Source organism: Palaemon carinicauda, chromosome 44, assembly GCF_036898095.1.
Source record: "Palaemon carinicauda isolate YSFRI2023 chromosome 44, ASM3689809v2, whole genome shotgun sequence".
NCBI classification, from domain to species: domain Eukaryota; kingdom Metazoa; phylum Arthropoda; class Malacostraca; order Decapoda; family Palaemonidae; genus Palaemon; species Palaemon carinicauda.
The window spans coordinates 31,475,982-31,495,742 of NC_090768.1; the positions used below are offsets into that span (position 1 = coordinate 31,475,982).

At 46.2% G+C, this 19,761-nt stretch overlaps 1 protein-coding gene across 1 annotated transcript in view; it reads left to right on the plus strand.

The window, feature by feature from the left end:
- The window catches only part of LOC137634449 (DNA cross-link repair 1 protein-like), a 157,894-nt gene that overhangs the window by 57,493 nt on the left and 80,640 nt on the right, over positions 1-19,761 (plus strand). The window contains exons 5-6 of the mRNA XM_068366849.1: positions 14,232-14,327; positions 16,830-16,933. Of these exons, the coding sequence (XP_068222950.1) occupies positions 14,232-14,327; positions 16,830-16,933 (200 nt within the window). The remainder of the gene's footprint in view (positions 1-14,231; positions 14,328-16,829; positions 16,934-19,761) is intronic.

Here is a 19,761-nt window from a genome sequence, read left to right on the forward strand (position 1 = left end):
CTTCCTCCGCTTCCTGATCTTCTTCCAAAGCTCTTGTTCGTTTGGTCTCCTCTTAGGGATTGTCGAGCAGTAGCGCAGGCCGTTTAACTCCTGGATAACCTCTGTCCTTGAGAGATGGTGTTACTTCCCCGCAGCGAAGCAGCCCCGCCTCCCCCTGCCCCAGGGGGTGTTCCTTGTTACTTTCTCCCTTGTTACAGGTTTGGCCGTCCTTCGGGTTAGTGGTTCCACCCTCCGACGAGGCTCTACTGCAACTGCTGCACTGGGGTGCTGGTTTGCCGTGTTTTTCAACTTTGAAGGCAGATCCCTTGGCCCTCGTCGACGTCGTGGTGTCAGAGGACTCGTCTGCTGCCCTGTTGGCTGACTTTCCTGCCTCTTCTGCATCTTCCGCCGTTGCCGAAAACTGCGCTTCCCCCCTTGCTGACCATGCTTTGAGGGGGAGGAGTAAAGTCCTAGGCTTGTTTCTCTTACGAGTGTTTCTCCCTTCCGTGGGAGTTCACTCATAGAGATTCCTCTTCGGAGAACTACTGCTGCTGCTGACGGTCAGATTACTGATCCACTGGCCCCCTCGGGGCCGCTTCGTGGTCATAGACCCCGCCATGCGTGCCCACCTCTTCACCTTAGAGGTGCTTCTTCACCTTCGTCTACGTAGCCCTCCTCGGAGGAGGAGCCCTCTCGTCCGATTTTTCCTGATTCCCGACCTTCGCCTGCCTCCGGACCTTCTCCTGTTGACTCTGGTGCTTATCATCGAACTTCGGTTCATGACTCCCCACCGAAGGATTGTTTGCGATCCACTTTGGAGGATGCTCGCCGGTCTGAAGGGGACATCCCGTCGCCTGACCACCGACCAGCTGCTCGTCAGCCTTCGTCTCACCGATTGCCTATTCACTAACCTCCTGCTCATCTGTCTCCTGCTCAGTCTCCCGGTTCACATCATATTGCCGCTTCTTGAGCGCCTGCTCATCACGATAATCTTGATCATCGTCCTCCTGCCAACCGTTGCCCTCCAACGCGTTGCTCCCCAGCGCATCGGGCTTCCACGCATCACCATCGTTCTCTGAAGCAATGCGTCGCGTCTCTACATCACACCGCCCATCATTGCCAAAGGCGCCTACAGAGGTTCTTGCAGTAAGTGCTCGTAAGCGCTCACCCAAACACCAGCGTTCACCGCATCAGTACTCGCCCAAGCTTCGAAGTTTGCCGCGTCAGCACTCGCCCGCATATCAGCAATAGGTGTTGCACCAACGCTCTCCAATGCATCAGTTGTCACCCCCACACCAGCATTCACATACGCGTCAGCACTCGCCAGCTCGTCAACGATCGCCAGCCCATCACTGTTCATCAACGTGTCAGCATTCTGCCGCTCTCTGACACTCTCCACCGCATCAGCGTTCACCATCACGGCATCGCTCGCCAACACGTAGATGCTCACCAACACGGAGGCATTCACCAATGTTTCAGCAACCCAGGGTTGCTCAACGGATGGAACTTAAGGCAAAAGACAGCAGCCACCATCATCCATCGACTTCCAAGAAGTTGCAGCAGGCCTCCAGGACACAAGTACAGTAAGTGATCGTAGAGGAAAGGAGCAGGAGCAGAAAGGTAGGTCATTGCATTCCTGACCATTGGTCCTCTCTCACAGGAAAGGCAGAATTCCTCTCCTTAGGTCACCGTTGCCCCATTCCCATTCTCTGCAAACGCATAACAGCGCGGCTGCTGGGGAAGGAGGAAATGGGCAATCCAGGGGAATTCAAGATCCTAAAGTTACTGGCTCCCAAGGTGGACCCAACACATAGATCTTCAGCACCGGACAAGACTCGTCAAAGGGAGCCTTCAGCTTCCTTCCCTTTAAGGGATCTATCAGACAGCGCCAGCATCAGCAAACAGCCATGGTTCGGAGCGGTCGTCAGGGTAATGATGCAGGTTTTCGGACCTGCCCTTTCAGCCTGTTCCTCAGAAGCTTCTGAGAACTCCCTGCGATATTTGGTTCCGGTAGACACACGGCAAGGGATCACACTGTCTCCCCCCTGAAGAGGAAAAGAGGAGTTCCTGAAGTCAACGTTTCATTGAGGGTAAAGCTGACACCAGTTATGATGTCAAGGACAAGGTTGAACCTTTCCGGTTCTCCTTCCCCCCGTTTTCTTGGCTGTTCATCACCGCTGCCAAGAGCATCACTTGAGAAGTTCGTTCCAGTGTACTTCCTACCATCTTTAGAGGAGGACTGGCCCCATGACATTAGTGTCATGTCTTCAGAGGTTTCCAGGAAGACTAGACCATCAAGCCTTCAATGCTGGAAACCTATCTTCCTCCTCCTAAGGAGTCTAAGGACTCCAAGACTTGCCTAAGTCCTCTTCGAGGACCCACGGACCCGCAGAGGGGGTCAGGACAGTCAGCTGCCCTAAACTCAACCAGGACCCACCCCGAGACGATTTCCCGGCGGTGGATGATGAAGACCCTCGCTGCCAGCCCGGCTTCAGGAGAAGAACAGAAGGAGTCAGAACATGCCCTCTGGCACCTTCTGACTTTGATGAGGGCTCTCAATGGGTTATTGGACCCAGTGATTGGTCCTCAGGAGGGCAAGGACAGTCTTAGACCATGTCTTTGGCTCTCAAAAGCCCACTTAAGTTCAGTAAAGCCTTTCCCTGGTCTCAGGGGTTGAAGAGTGCCTGACGTAAGATCACCTCTTAACTCTCCGAGTTCTCCTTCTCCCTTTGATCAGGCTCATCTGCCAAGCTCTTCCCACCTCCTTGTGTTCAGCAGAGGAGGTATTACAAGGTCTGGGACGAGCCTTGACCAGCTCTTCTTCTTCACCATTCCTTGGAGGAAGTCTCTCTAGAGAGACTGCAGCCGTCAAGTCGTGTTCTCGGCGGCGGAGATCCTTAATCAGGAAAAAAGATTGCAAAGTATGCCATGCAGGCTACTTCGTGGATGGATTTGGATCCTTAGGAATCTTGGTGCAGATGGAGGACTTTTCCAAAGAAAGTACCAGAAAGGCGATGGAAACCTTCCTCCTCTCGGGTACTCAAACTATCGAGTTCCTGGCCCACTAAGTGGTAAATTTACGGGCCAACACCATCCTAGAACCCAGGAACTCGGTATCCGAGAGGTTCCATTACCAAATCTCTAATGCCAAGATTGCAAGGCTCAGCAACTCCTCTCTGGAGAGTTCCTCTTTGTTCGAGCCTAGGAGCATTGAGCAGGCTGCAGAGAGGTGGGGGAAGTCCCACCAGAACTCCCTTCACCATAGGGCCTTAACATTCCACCAGCTCCTCCACAGTCTAACCAACCCAAAGCCTTGATAAGCTAATCAGCAGTGAAGAAAGAGGTGTCAAAGAAGCCCTTTCCAACCAAGGAAAAGACAGGCACAAAGTCCTCCCAAGGAGGGAAATATCTTAGAGGGAGAGGCTACGGCCATAAACGCTAGGATAGGCAATCCCTCTGCTCATGTACCAGTAGGAAGATGCCTACAAAGCTGCTGGGACAGGTAGAAGTAGCTCAGGGCCGATCCCTGGACAGTCTTCGTGATTCGTTCAGGGTATTGCATCCCATTCATCTCATCTCTCCCTCCCCTGATCGAAGGTCTAGTGACGATAGACTCCCTTGCAATGGGATCAGCAAAGGTGCTGGCCTTTTGGGGCCAAAGTCCAGACCATGTTGGAGAAGGGCACTCTCCAGGAGGTCCTTGATGACTCCCCAGGCTTCTTCAGTCGACTCTTTCTTGTGAAAAAGGCGTCTGGAGGCTGGAGGCTAGTTATCTACTTCTCGGCTCTGAACAAGTTTCCCAAACAGACTTTGTTCAGCATGGAGACAGAAGACATGGTCAGACAAGCGGTAAGACCACAGGACTTCATGTGCACACTGGACATAAAGGATGCATACCTCCAGATCCTAATCCATCCGTCTTCAAGAAAGTAACTAAGATTCAGCCTAGACAACAGGAAATACCAAGTCTTCACCAGAGTGTTCGCCCTAGTATCATCCTGGGCTCACAGGATCGGCATCCTTCTCCTCCATTATCTGGACAACTGGCTGATCCTAGCAGACTCCGTGGCAATGCTTCTCCAGCTCCGAGATGAATTTTTGAGGCTTTGCCAAGATCTGGGGATCATGGTAAAACCTCAAGAAGTCCTCCCTACTTCCCACTCAGAGACTGGTATACCTGGGAATGATTTTAGACACCAATATCCACAAAGCCTTCCCATCAGACGACAGGATAATGAGGCTGAGGAAGGTCGCAAGATCTTTTCTCAGACGAGAAGAATTTTCAGCCCAGAAGTGGCTATGTCTCCTTGGACACCTATCATCCGTGACCCATCTAGTTCCAGTGGCCGCCTCAGGATTCGATCCCTCAGGTGGCGACTAAAGTCCAATTGAAATCAGGCTTTTGATTCCCTGGACATTCTGATCCCGATGGGACCAGAGGAACGGAAGGACCTCAGAGTGTAGGTGGCAGATGAGAATCTGCAGATGGGCATAGATAGTCTCGTCCTCCCCCTGAATTGATGCTGTTTCCGACGCATCAAAAGAAGGGTGGGGGGGCCCACGTTCTGAACTACACGGACTTAGGCCTCTGGTCAGAGTCCGAAAAGTACCGTCACATAAATCTCTTAGAGATGAAGGCTGTCTTTCTGTCCCTTCAACAGTTCCATCATTTCTTGGCAGGCCACTCAGTGGTGGTGATGATCGACAACACCACAGTAATGGCTTACATCAACAAACAAGTTGGTACTTTTTCGTTGCCCCTATCCCATCTAGCAGTAGAAATACTGAGATGGGCCGAAGTCCACTCGTTACCGCTATTAGCCTGCTTCACTCAAGGCAAGAGGAATGTGCTCACCGACAATCTAAGCATAGCATCTCAGATAGTGGGTACAGAATGGTCTTTGGATCATCTAGTAGCCATCAAAGTCCGGATTTTGTGGGATTCTCCGACTGTGGATCTGTTCGCAATGGCCCTGAATTTCAGGCTCCCGCTGTACTGCTCCCCAGTCCCAGACCCCAAGGCTCTCTGGCAAGATGCATTCCAACAACGGTGGGATAATATCGACGTTTACACCTTTCCCCTATTTGGTCTGATGAGATGGGTACTCAACAAGGCCAGAACATTGGTCAACCTCTCAATGAATCTCATAGCTCCATTATGGCATCATGCGGAAATGGTTTCCGGATCTTCTGCAGTTCCTGACGGAGCCTCCAAGAGAACTCCCTCCACAACATGACGTACTTAGACAACCACATGCCAACATCTACCACAAGCATAGCTCAGCTACGACTTCATGCTAGGAGACTATCCAGCATCTCCTCACTCAGAGAAGATTTTTGCTATAAGTTGCAGAGAGGATGTCTGGATATCTGTGGAAGTCCTCAGCAGCAGTCTACCAGGCAAAGTGGAACGTCTTCTGGGTGTGGTGTCGTTGAAGGGGTATCTCTCCACTAGATGTCACTATTCCAGCAATAGCGGAGTTTTTCTTGTATTTGCGGGAGAAAATGCACCTTTCAGTTTCGGTAGTGAAAGACTGTCGCTTAGCCTTGAGCCTTGCCTTCAAACTTTAAGGAATGGACATCTCATCACTAGGAGTTTCCTTACTCCTATGGAGTTACGAACTTACCTGTCCTCAGTTGGAAGTGAGACCTCCCCCTTGGAACATGGTTCGAGCTCTTTGGTCTCTAAAGAGGCCTCCTTACGAACCATTGCGCCAGGCAATAGATCGCCACTTGACTTGGAAGATGATGTTCGTACTCGCCTCGGCCACGGCCAAACGGGTCAGTGATCTTCATGGCCTCTGATACGACATCGCCCATTCAAGGGGATGCGGAGAGGTAACGTTCAGATTCGTCCCCGAGTTTGTTGCCAAGACTCAGAATCCAGAGGTGTTAGATCCTAGATTTAACTCCTTCCGGAGAACAGCTGCAGCCCGACTCCAGGTGCCTACGCTTTTCGTCAGCACCGGGAGAAACAAGAGAAGGATCACCAAGAACATCATCTCTGCATGAATTCGCAGAGTCATCAATCACGCTCTGAATCCAGGTCCTCCTCCAACACATCGACCCAGAGCTCACGATGTCAGGGGCATAGCTACGTTTCTAGCCTTCAAAAGAAATTACTCTGTGACGCAGGTTCTACAAGGAGGGGTGTGGAAGCGCCAGATGGACTTTCACAGTCCATTACTCGCAAGACATGACCCACAGGAGACTTGATACATTCTCTATCAGTCCTGTAGTGACTGCACAACAGCTGGTCTAGTACCTCAAGCTCCTTATTGGACAAGTAGCAGAAGGTTGAGGGCACTGTTACCTGGTTTCAGTCTGTGTGAAATAAAAGGAATCACTAGCTATTTTCTTTTCTTCATCCTCCCCTCTCTTGGGGAAAGCAGCATCCTGGGTTCTCTGCACAAGTTGACCTCAACCACTGCAGGTAAACCATAGTTCCCATGTGTACTCTAGTATTGGGTCAATACTGTTACGTCCCCGTACCCTAGTGAGGTGGTATTGGTACTCTGCAAGCTGGCCTTCTCTGTCGTCAGGTAAAACCATTTGCGTTGTGTAACTTAGTGAAGAAATATATACTGGTTGCATCCCTATACCCCCTGGCGAGGTGGGATTGGGTAACATCTATGGGTGATTAAAGAATTCCTACGATTCTGGGCTTATAGCATCCTGCTTCTCCAACTAGGGATGTAGCTTAGCAATTAATACTAATAATAATAATCAGACAGATTGCTCAGGCCGCTAAAGTGTGCTATTGCATGTAGGTTTTAGTGAGGTGTCGGGTTGTTCCCCCTTAGATGTGAGTAGCATGAAGGGGGGAAAACCCTGTGTCAAAAGCCAGCCACTTGGTTAGGACTTCCACCCACCTTAGGGGTGAGTCTTCCTTAATAAAAAGCGAAAGGGTTTGCAGTTAGTGTTGGAGCAAATGACAAATTTAAAGTAATTTGTATTTTTCAATATTAAACTTACCCGATAATCATGTAGCTGTCAACTCCGTTGCCCGACAGAATTCTACGGGAGGGATACGCCAGCTATCACTATACTAGAAGGGGGTGTACTCACCAGCGCCACCTGTGGCCAGGTACTGCAGTACTTCTTGTTGACACCACCTCACTTTTTCCTCTGTCGTGCTTCCGGCAAGACATTCTGGGATACGCTTATGATTTTGGAGTTCTGTTCACGGTTTTTGGTGAAGTATTTCTCTAAGATTTCGGCTGTCGCTATACTGGAAACTTTTCTAATTAGCTTAGATAGCTTTTATTTAGTTTTGATTAATGGTTAACGATCTTTTTGCTTGATTTGGAATCCCCCTTGACTAACTCTTTGATTCAAGATGTCTGACCTTTCACAAGCCCCACCCCATAGACGATGTAGGTCTTGTAATAGGCGTATTCCGAAGGCCTCGGTAGATCCTCACACCGCTTGTTCTGACTGTAGGGAAAGGCCCTGTCAGTTGGAAGATCGATGTGAGGAATGCGCCGGACTTTCGGAACTTGAATTTGTTCGATTCCTGAAATATTCAACCAAGTTAGAGAGAGAGAGAGTTAGGAGGAGTTCTTCTCGCTCTTCACTTTTTTCCTCACCTCATGATCCTCAACCTTTTCCTCCCCCTGTAGTGGCTACCCCCGAACCTACTATTTGTACTCAACCTGATATGTCTGTTGTTTTGCGTGCCATTCAGGCTTTAGGTGACTAAGTGGAATCGGTGGTTAGTGACCATAAGTCTCTTATGGCAGAAGTCAAAGAACTTAAGGTCAAAAGTGCAGTGGGAGTTGAGAGTGCCAGTGCTGTGCCAAGTGCTAGTGTCAGTGCAGTGCCAAGTGCTAGTGTCAGTGTCAGTGTGGTGCGTGAGGGTACTTCTGTGCGTGCCAGTCGTCCTCCCAGTCCGGGACCTCTTGCAAGCTCCCAAGCCCAGGGGAGAAGCAATGTCGAAGGGCAAAAGGGTTCGGCAGGCCTTGATCGGCGCACGGAAGTATCCTCGGTGGTTGCGGGCGTGTCTAACAGAGACCGTCACTCCCACCCGCAGACGATTGAGCCCGTCTTTTACTCGTCTGCTGAAGAAATGTCAGGGAGAAAACGCTGGACTCAGGTCTCAAGACCTCTCAAACGCAAAGTCCAGACCTCAAGAGCTCTACAACCTGGTTGCAGTCATTGGATTAGCTCTGACTCTCCGCAGTCATCAGGTGACTGCACTCCTCCTAAGAGGGGTAAGGTGATGCCGCAACAGACCTCATCTTCTGTTAAGGCTTTGCCTCAGCAGACCTTAGCGTCTGTCGACCCCAAGTTGACTTTGCTGCGGTCCATGCAGTCACAGCTTGCGGTCTTAATGCGTGAGTGTCAGGCTGAGAAGGTTACACCTCCTCCTGCGATCGCTCCGCCTAACCGCAGTCCAGTCTGCCAGGCGTACGAAGTTGAGGCTCCTCAGGATTCCTTACCGCGTACTGAGTTGCCAGTTTCCAGCGGTGTGCAGCAACCTCCGCCTTCCTTAAGGCAACCTCAGCAATGGGAGCAGGAAGCTTATGCCTTACTTCCTCCGCTTCCGCTTGCGGTTCCACCAGCGAGGCAACAATCTCTTGAGGTACGACAACCTCTTCCATCCATGAGGCAGCCACCTCAGCACTCGCTGCAGCGACCTCAACCCTCCTCAAGGCGAGAACCTCAACTCCTTAGCCTAGCACCTCAGGAACCTCAACTCGCGAGACAAGAACTGCGTTCTGCGCAGCCGCTACCTCAACTCTCGCAGCTCACACCTCAGGAACCTCAACTCGTTCCTCAGGAACCTGCTACTGCGCATCCGCAACCCTTACAGCAAGCGCAACTCTTGAGACAAGACACTCATGCCAGGAGTCAGCCACCTCAACCCATGCGCCTTCCTTCCTCTACTCTTCTTGACCAGCCTTTGCAGCCTGAACCTCAGGTTGTAACTCAGCAACAGAGACTTGAGGATGAATCCACAAGCGTTTATGCACCCGCTTGTTCTGATTCTGCTGTTCAGCATACCACTGTTGCATTACCTCTCACTTCGCTACACTCTGGTGATGAGGTTTCTGAGGAGGAAGCTGCGCACCTGGATCCCTCATCAGACGTGGAAGAAACCAAGTCTTCTCCTCTACCCATTGACTTTCGTAAGGTCCTGGCTCTTTTCAGAGAGGTATACCCGGACCATTTTGTTTCTGCTACCCCACGCTCTCCTCCATCTGAGTTTTCGTTGGGCATGCAGCCTGTTAAGTCAACGTATACTAAGCTCGTCTTTGCTAGGTCCTCTAAGAGAGCTCTAAGAATTTTAGGGGAGTGGTTGCAGTCTAAACAGCAACTAGGGAAGACTTCCTTTATGTTCCCACCTACTAAGCTCACTTCTAAAGCGGGCGTATGGTATGCCACAGGAGAGGAACCAGGCTTGGGAGTCCCTGCCTCTGCCCAGGCTGACTTCTCAAGTTTGGTCGACTCTCCTCGTAGAACAGCAATGAGGCGCTCTAAGGTTTGCTGGACCTTCTCCGATTTAGACCACTTCCTAAAGGGTGTATTTCGTGCCTTTGAGATGTTCAATTTTCTAGACTGGTGCCTGGGGGCCCTTAGCAAGAGGACCTCCCCTGCGGACAAGGACTCGGCCATGCTTTTAATGTCCTGCATGGATAAAGCAATTAGGGATGGATCTGGCGAGCTTGCTTCAATGTTTGTGTCAGGAGTTCTTAAGAAAAGGGAGCAACTTTGCACCTTTCTTTCTTCCAGCATCACACCTTGTCAAAGGTCTCAACTCCTTTTCGCTCCGCTTTCTAAGTTCTTGTTTCCCGAAGAGCTTATCAAGGACTTGTCTGCGGCCCTGATTCAGAAGGACACTCATGATCTTGTGGCCTCCTCAGCTCGTAAGACTAAGGTTGCTCCCTCAGTTCCCAGGACTTACCGCACCCCAGTGGCTGATACTCCTGCTACAAGGTTTATTCCGCCCTTTCGTGGTAGAGCCCCCAGCCGAGGAAGCTCCCGTCCAGACTCTTCCAGGAGCAAGTCTAGGAAAGGTTCCAAGACTTCTAAAGGCAAACACTGACTCTCCTCCTCTCCAGACAGCAGTAGGAGCCAGACTCAAGATCTTCTGGCAAGCTTGGGAAAAGAGAGGTGCAGACGCCCAGTCTGTCAGGTGGCTGAGGGAAGGTTACAGGATACCATTCTGCTGCAAACCCCCTCTGACCACTTCTCCCATCAACCTCTCTCCCAACTACAAGGAAAAGGACAAGAGGCTAGCGTTGCACCAGGAGGTGTCGCTCCTGTTACAGAAGAAGGCAGTGGTTATAGTCCGGGACCATCAATCCCCGGGCTTCTACAACCGTCTCTTTCTGGTGGCCAAGAAGACAGGAGGTTGGAGACCGGTGCTGGACGTCAGCGCGCTCAATGCTTATGTCACCAAGCAGACGTTCACTATGGAGACGACGAAGTCGGTCCTAGCAGCGGTCAGGCAGGAGGACTGGATGGTCTCGTTGGATCTGAAAGACGCTTACTTTCACGTTCCTATTCATCCAGACTCCCAACCTTTCCTGAGATTCGTTTTTGGAAAGGTTGTGTACCAATTCCAAGCCCTGTGTTTTGGCCTAAGCACAGCTCCTATGGTGTTTACGCATCTGATGAGGAATATTGCAAAATTCCTCCACTTATCGGACATCAGAGCCTCCCTTTATTTGGACGACTGGCTGTTGAGAGCCTCCACGAGTCGTCGCTGTCTGGAGAGTCTCAACTGGACTTTGGACTTGATCAAGGAACTGGGTCTGTTAGTCAACTTAGAAAAGTCCCAGCTCATTCCCTCCCAATCCATTGTTTACCTGGGAATGGAGATTCGGAGTCGGGATTTTCGGGCTTTTCCATCGGCCCCAAGGATAAGCCAAGCCCTAGATTGCATCCTGAGCATGCTGAAGAGGAGCAGTTGCTCGGTGAGACAGTGGATGAGTCTCACAGGGACCCTGTCATCGTTAGCCCTGTTCGTCGAGTTAGGGAGACTCCACCTCCGCCCTCTCCAATTCCATCTAGCAGCTCATTGGGACAAGGATTTGACGCTCGAAGCAGTCTCTATCCCGGTCACCAAAGAGATGAAGACCACTCTCTTGTGGTGGAAGTCCAACCTCCTTCTCAAGGAGGGCCTATCGTTAGCGATTCAGACCCCCAATCTTCATCTCTTCTCGGATGCATCAGACTCGGGCTGGGGCGCGACCTTGAACGGACAGGAATGCTCGGGAACGTGGAACAAGGAACAGGAAACGCTCCACATCAACTGCAAGGAGCTACTGGCAGTTCATTTAGCCCTATTGAACTTCAAGTCCCTCCTGCTAGGCAAGGTGGTGGAGGTGAACTCCGACAACACCACAGCCTTGGCTTACATCTCCAAGCAGGGAGGGACCCATTCGAGGAGCTTGTACGAGATAGCAAGGGACCTCCTCATTTGGTCAAGAAGTCTAAACCTCACCCTAGTAACGAGGTTCATTCAGGGCAACATGAACGTCTCAGCAGATCGCCTAAGCAGAAAAGATCAGGTCATCCCCACGGAATGGACCCTTCACAAGAGCGTGTGCAACAGAATCTGGACCTTGTGGGGTCAGCCTACAATAGATCTGTTCGCCACCTCCATGACCAAGAGGCTTCCTTTGTACTGTTCCCCAGTTCCAGACCCAGCAGCAGTTCATGTGGATGCTTTTCTGCTGAATTGGTCCCATCTCGACCTTTACGCATTCCCGCCGTTCAAGATCATCAACAGAGTCATTCAGAAGTTCATCTCGCACGAAGGGACACGGCTGACGCTGGTTGCTCCCCTTTGGCCTGCAAGAGAATGGTTCACAGAGGTACTACAATGGCTGGTCGACGTCCCCAGGACTCTCCCTCTAAGAGTGGACCTTCTACGTCAACCTCACGTAGACAAGTTGCACCCAAACCTCCACGCTCTTCGGCTGACTGCCTTCAGACTGTCGAAAGATTCGCTAGAGCTAGAGGCTTTTCGAAGGAGGCAGCCAGTGCGATTGCCAGAGCAAGGAGGGTATCCACTCGTAGAGTCTACCAATCCAAGTGGGAAGTCTTCCGGAGCTGGTGTAGAGCCAATGCAGTTTCATCCACCAATACCTCTGTAACCCAAATAGCTGACTTCCTATTACATCTAAGGAATGAGAGATCCCTTTCGGCTCCTACGATTAAAGGGTACAGGAGTATGTTGGCTTCAGTTCTCCGCCACAGAGGTTTGGACCTTTCTTCCAACAAGGACCTTCAAGACATCCTTAAGTCTTTTGAGACTTCTAAAGAACGTCGTTTACCCACTCCAGGCTGGAATCTAGACGTAGTCTTAAGGTTCCTTATGTCGCCTAGGTTCGAACCTCTCCAGTCAGCTTCCTTCAAGGACCTTACCCTCAAGACTCTTTTCCTCGTCTGCCTTGCAACAGCTAAAAGAGTCAGTGAGGTTCATGCCTTTAGCAAGAACATTGGGTTCACATCCGAATCTGCAACATGTTCTTTACAGCTCGGATTTTTAGCTAAGAATGAACTTCCTTCACGTCCTTGGCCTAGATCGTTTGAAATTCCTAGCCTTTCCAACATGGTAGGTAACGAGCTAGAAAGAGTTCTTTGCCCTGTCAGAGCTCTGAAATATTATCTTAATAGGTCAAAACCTATACGAGGACAGTCAGAAGCCTTATGGTGTGCAATCAAGAAACCTTCGATGCCCATGTCCAAAAACGGAGTTTCGTATTATATAAGGCTTCTGATTAGAGAAGCCCATTCTCATATGAAGGAGGAAGACCTTGCTTTGCTGAAGGTAAGGACCCACGAAGTGAGAGCCGTAGCCACTTCGATGGCCTTTAATAAGAACCGTTCTCTGCAGAGCATAATGGATGCAACTTATTGGAGGAGCAAGTCAGTGTTTGCATCATTTTATCTTAAAGATGTCCAGTCTCTTTACGAGAACTGCTACACCCTGGGACCATTCGTAGCAGCGAGTGCAGTAGTAGGTGAGGGCTCAGCCACTACATTCCCTTAATCCCATAACCTTTTTAACCTTTCTCTTGAATGCTTTTATTGTTGTTTTTATGGTTGTTACGGTAGGCTAAGAAGCCTTCCGCATCCTTTTGATTTGGCGGGTGGTCAATTCATTCTTGAGAAGCGCCTGGGTTAGAGGTTGTGTAGAGGTCCTTTAGTAGGGGTTGCAGCCCTATATACTTTAGCACCTTAGAGTTGATTCAGCCTCCTAGAGGAACGCTGCGCTCAGTAAGGAAGACGAACTTAATAAAGGCAGAGTAACGGTTCAAGTCGACTTCCTTACCAGGTACTTATTATTTCATTGTTATTCTGAAATAACTGATTATATGAAATACGGGATACTTAGCTATCCTTTAGTCATGTACACTGGTTTTCACCCACCCCCCTGGGTGTGAATCAGCTACATGATTATCGGGTAAGTTTAATATTGAAAAATGTTATTTTTATTAGTAAAATAAATTTTTGAATATACTTACCCGATAATCATGATTTAATTGACCCACCCTTCCTCCCCATAGAGAACCAGTGGACCGAGGAAAAAGTGAGGTGGTGTCAACAAGAAGTACTGCAGTACCTGGCCACAGGTGGTGCTGGTGAGTACACCCCCTTCTAGTATAGTGATAGCTGGCGTATCCCTCCCGTAGAATTCTGTCGGGCAACGGAGTTGACAGCTACATGATTATCGGGTAAGTATATTCAAAAATTTATTTTACTAATAAAAATAACATTTTTCCTCACAATACAAACCTTGATCTCTCTATACAAATTTTGCTCACCATCACCTATCCCTGGTAAGTCCTGCCTGGAAGCAAAAGTGACGATAGAACACAGGTGTGTGTCTGAGCAGGGTAGCTGGTATTACCCCCTACCCCACGCCTATCTAGCGGTGGGGTAGTGACACCTCGCTAAAAGTCTTAAGGCTATTCTTCCAGCTTTGCCAAAAGTATATTTCCTGATAAAGAGGTCAAGGTGTGTATAGTTAGAAAAAATACAAATTGCTTAGAATTTATCATGGTTGATGCTTAAATCATAATAACTACTAGGTAAGTATCTATATAAAAAGTTTTATTGTTAAAATTCTGATATTGAGGCAAAAGTAAGACTGAATAAATTTGTTAATTCATGCCTAGAATTAATTCAGTTGTATGCAAGAACTCTTATAAAAATGTTGAAAGTTGTTCAGATATTTAAGTTCTCTATCAAGTTTTAATAAGAAGATTAATTACTTTTGTTGTTTGACTTTTCAGGTAGCATCCTTGATTACTTCAAACCTACTGCTTCAAATGCATGTTCAGAAAAGACAAATAGCGCTGGTTCTCTGAGTACAAATATAACAAACAGTAGTAAGTACTACCTACCAAACAATAAATTGATATCTTTATCGTGGAAAATAGATGAATGTATTTATTTAGTACCAAAAATTTTGTAGCTTTAGGTTTTTGATGAGTGATAATAGTTGTTTGTATATATTTTGGGTATGTTATTGATTTGGGTATCATTATCTCCTCCATTGTTGGAATCATTCATACAGAGGTTTATAAAATATGTGAAGAATATGCCCTCCTGCCTCCTCAGTAATGATGTTTAATTTTCCTAAATAAACTAGAATTAAACTTTGCCCTTTATGGGCTAATAACTTGCACTGATGAATATTTGACCCCGTTGTTAGCATGCTATGGAAAAATGGGTCCATGCTTATTTGGGAATCTGAAATGCTAATTATTTTATTGACTTACCTAGAATTTATAAGGCTACTTCATAACCTTTGAAGAGAGAATTTCTCAACCTACAAACTCTTCACCCCTTCCCTTATCCTGGTAGAATGCCCTGACTTCATCAATGAAATGTCTTTTCCATTTTGACGCCTTGTAACAAGTAAGAAGGCTCTCGAACTTATGAAATCTTTTCCACCAGTTCGACTCCAAATTTCTCTTTATACTCTTTCTACTTTTCAATTTTACTTCAGTCTCTTCCTAATTGTAAAGCTTTCTCTCATCTCATTGGCCTAACTCTTCTATTTATTATCATTATTATTTGCTAAGCTACAATCCCAGTTGGAAAAGCAAGATGCTATAAGCCCAGGGGCTCCAACTAGGAAAATAGCACAGTGAGGAAAGGAAACAAGGACAAATAAGATATTTTAAGAATGGTAACAACATCAAGATTAATATTTCCTATATAACTATAAAAACTTTAACAAAACAACAGGAAGAGAAATTCGATAGAATAGTGTGCCGAAGTGTACCCTCAAGCAAGAGAACTCTAACCCAAGACAGTGAAAGACCATGGTACAGAGGCTATGGCACTACCCAAGACTAGAGAACAATGGTTTGATTTTGGAGTGTCCTTCTCCTAGAAGAGTTGCTTACCACAGCTAAAGAGTCTCTTCTACCCCTACCAAGAGGAAAATCGCCACTGAACAATTATAACGCAGTAGTGAACCCCTTGAGTGAAGAAGAATTGTTTGGTAATCTCAGTATTGTCAGGGTAGGAGAACAGGAGAATCTGTAAAGAATAGGCCAGACTATTCAGTGTATATGTAGGCAAAGGGAAAGAACCGTAATCAGAGAGAAGGGTCCAATGTAGTAGTCTGGCCTGTCAAAGGACTCCATAACTCTCTAGCAGTAGTATCTCAGCGGACGGCTGGTGCCCTGGCCAACCTACTACCTACCTATTTATTTGTTTATTAATATTATTGTATTTTGGGAGTAGATCTATTCAAACTCAATAAGTGAAGTTTCCGTAGATTTATTATGATGCACCGTGATACGGCAATCATCTCGATCATATTTTATCAATATTTTCATATAGTTTATCATTATTTCATTTTCTTGTTTCATAGAATATCATATGCTCTATTAATGTATTTTTATATTCTATTTTTCAAACTTACAACAAATGTTTTTATGATGAACAGGATGACACAAGTCTCTTTTTATGGATTATTTATGAAAGATATATTTTAATGTTGCTACTGTTCCTGAAATATTCTATTATAATTGTTCATTACTTCTCCTGAAGTTTATTGATTTCCTTTCCTCACTGGGCTATTTTTCCCTTTTGTAGCACCCTGCTTTTTCAACTAGGGTTGTAGCTTAGCCAGTAATAATAAGGTTAACCATCTTGTTAGTAAAGTATTGTTTTAACTAGCCAATCTGCAAGTCTAGTTGTAGAAGCAAAATGCTACAAGCCCAAGGGATCTAGGAGGGGAACAGCCCAGTGCAATAAAGAAATGTAGAAGTAAAGAATAAACTCCAAAGTTAAATAGAATATAAGATAGAATATATTTAGGTAAATATCAACACCAAACAGGTAAATACCATTTAAACTATGAAACGAGAATGAGACATTTCATCATTCATGATGAAAAGCATTTGAACTAAGTTTGAACTTTTGAAGTTCCACTGAACTCTTTGACTAGGGAAATCATTCTACAATTTGAACATAGCCAAAATAAATCTATTCCAGAATACATTTTAGTACATTGCAGTATTGGACTTTTTTTTTAAAGAAATAGGCAAGACTTAGAATTAGCTGTAGACCTAGTACCACTAATATGATGGTACAATTTGAGCAGATCTTAATGCAAAGGATGGTCAGTGAGCTATTTGAAGATGTTGCTAGAGATTAATGCACTAAATTATTGTCCAGTAATTGAAGAGAAGAGTATGCTGTTGGCAACCAGACATAAACAATATTTTTAATATTGCAGAACAGTAGAATGGAAACATTAATGCTGATTTGATTGAAAATGTTTAATATACTTTTTTTAGTACACTGCAAGCACTGTACATCATTATCAATGTATTATGAAAACTTCTGACTGTAGCAAAATTTAATTTCAGGCTTACAGAGCCCGATTAAAAAGAAATCTTCAGTAGAGGAATGGAAGACTCTGATGTCCAAGATGCAAAACAATTCCCAAAAGGATAGTAATAAACAATCCACGGTGAGTTATATAGGATACTGGGCGTTACCTTTAAAAATATTATTTTTATTACCCTCCAATGATGTTCATATTATTTTCATTTCTGGAAGCTTGAAATGTCAACATTACTCCTTGAAATAAATTTTTCAGTTTTTTTTCCTTCCAATACACTATGGCTTCTAATTTAGCAATGAGACCAGTGTCTAGCAACAATGCAGTAACATTCAGTTTATGTCAGATAGCTTCTTCAGTCTAAAATTCAACATGGAACAATGACAATGTGTGTCCTTCAGGTTTTGATATGATTTTATAGTGATTTAATGTTTTTAAGATATCTTGTGTATTTGTTAGCATTCGCTGTGCTTTCTCTTTGTATCTCATGCCTTAGGACAATATTTTTATTTAGAGATTCTAGTGAGGAATGTGAGATGTCACTGTTTCTCTCTGGGTAGTATGTTTTATAATAGAATTGAAGTTTAAACCATGAAAGAAGCTTACTCCAAGTTCCGGGGTAATCCAGAGAAGGCTAGGTTACTTGCTTATACAGGGAATATGATAATGCCACTCCAGCCTTTGACTTTGCTCTGGGTAATGAGTTAATTTTAGTAATCATGAGTTTACTAAGAGTTTAAGGTCATTAACTTCTTTAGTTGAAGCTCAGAAAACCATTAAGTTTTAGATTCAGGGTATTTTTTCAGGCCTAATCTACTTTTTCTGGGCTCGAACCTGTGCCGCCCAGTGAATAAGCTCCATTTAGCACTTATTCTTAGGTAATTTACTGCTAAATATACCAGAGAAAAAATGTAAAGGAGTGCTAGGTTAACTAGCTCGCTCACCTATTGGTGTCGGTATAAAATTGGGCGTATATTCCAGAGGTCCCGCACTATTTAGATTAATCCACGACAGAGAACCCCAATAGAGGAGAGCCGTTCAACCTCACTCGGTACTACTACAATGCATCCGCTCAGAACCCAACTCCTTTTAGCACGACGAGTAAAGTAACCCGCTTTTTTCTGGTGCTCTCGAATTTTGGTTATTTTCTAGTGAATTATGGCTTCTTCGTCGGTTTCCCAGGAGACACCGTCTAAGTTAAGTACCAAGCTGGGTTTTACTGTGTTTTGAGCAACCTAGATCGTTTAATATTTATATTATAGGAGTTTATTCTCTTCGTTCATACCGATCTTGCTTGATTTCACTACAGTTGGTACTCCTGTTTTTGAGAGCTTTTAATTTTCACTTGCGGTGTTACTATGTGTATTATTTTTATTATCAAATATTATTTGTTATTGTGAATATTCATTATTTAGCGTTTAGAATCCTCGTGGTTCAATTTTTGGGCCGATATCATTTACGTATCGCTATGGCTGCCGACCTTCGTGCTAAAGCGGCAATGTTATTTTTAGCCATCAGGTGTGTCTTTTGTGATTTAATTATTTATGTTGCATGCCTTGCCCAAAAATTTTCTATGTGTTTATTCATATATTTAACGCTATTATTATTATTATAATGAATATTTGTGCCATTACTCCGTTTGATCTGTCTGGTTGGGGATCGTCAGTTGGTAGCCCTGCTGCCTCGTATCACGTGATCCTCCCCCACGCTCCCCCTCTTGCTAGGTGGGAGGCTAGGCTTCTCCCCCCTCCACGAAGGGACCGTTGCCTTCCCTCCTTTTAGAGGGGGTAGTTAAGTGTTTATGGACTTTGTCCTCCGTGTGGCCCGGCGGTTTCGTCTCTGTCTAGTCTGGTTGGCCACCGGTCAACAGAGTTGGATCCCGGTGCACCCTATTTTATATTCACTTTTCATTCTGGCTTATGGTATACGAAACCCTCCGGGTTCGATTGGCAGTTCTTAGCTACAGTTCCGCCCCCCTATTATTTTATAACATTTCCTATGATGATTATATATGAAAGATCACTACCCCGGAGTCTCTAAAGGAATTGGTATTGAATATACCTTTATTTCCCGGCCCGGGGTCTACCCCGCCCCGGGAAATCAGACACCATGTGTCTTAATTCCTTGTTATTGCATCCTTTTTTATGCTCCCGGCTTGACCGGAATGGATGGCTATACTTTAGTTTCAAGTTAGACTTATGTTTAGGCCCGGGACCTCCGGTCCCGCCCCTATGTAAGAATATTACAGTTAAGCTCTAACCTTGCGTTAGACCTATGTTAGGCCCGGGTCCTCCGGACCCGCCCCTACTTAAAAAAAAAAAAAAAAAAAAAAATAATAATAATAAATAATAAGTACAGTTAAGCTCTAATCTTGTGTTAGACCTATGTTAGGCCCGGGTCCTCCGGACCCGCCCCTACTTAAAGAATAGTACAGTTAAGCTCTAATCTTGTGTTAGACCTATGTTAGGCCCGGGTCCTCTGGACCTGCCCCTACTTAAAAGAATAGTACAGTTAAGCTCTATTCTTGTGTTAGACCTATGTTAGGCCCGGGTCCTCCGGACCCGCCCCTACTTAAAGAATAGTATAGTTAAGCTCTAATCTTGTGTTAGACCTATGTTAGGCCCGGGTCCTCCAGACCCGCCCCTACTTAAGAGAATTACTGTTTCTCATATACTATTCTTTTTATAGATGGTGCATTGTCTGACGCCGGCCTGTGCAGCTGTTCTGCACCAGCCTTGTGGCCACTCCGTCTGCCGATCTCACGCCCCTTGTGGGGTTCAACTGGAAGACGTTGTGGTATGGCACCCGGATAACTGTGTGATTTGCTTCGACCTCATCACTACCCTTGGATCTGACTCGGTGAGTCCCGTTGGCTATATTGCCTTCTTATTTTATTTACTATTAGTAAGATATCTATGGTCTTGAAGGACCATTGGGAGTCTCCCTTTTATAATTCC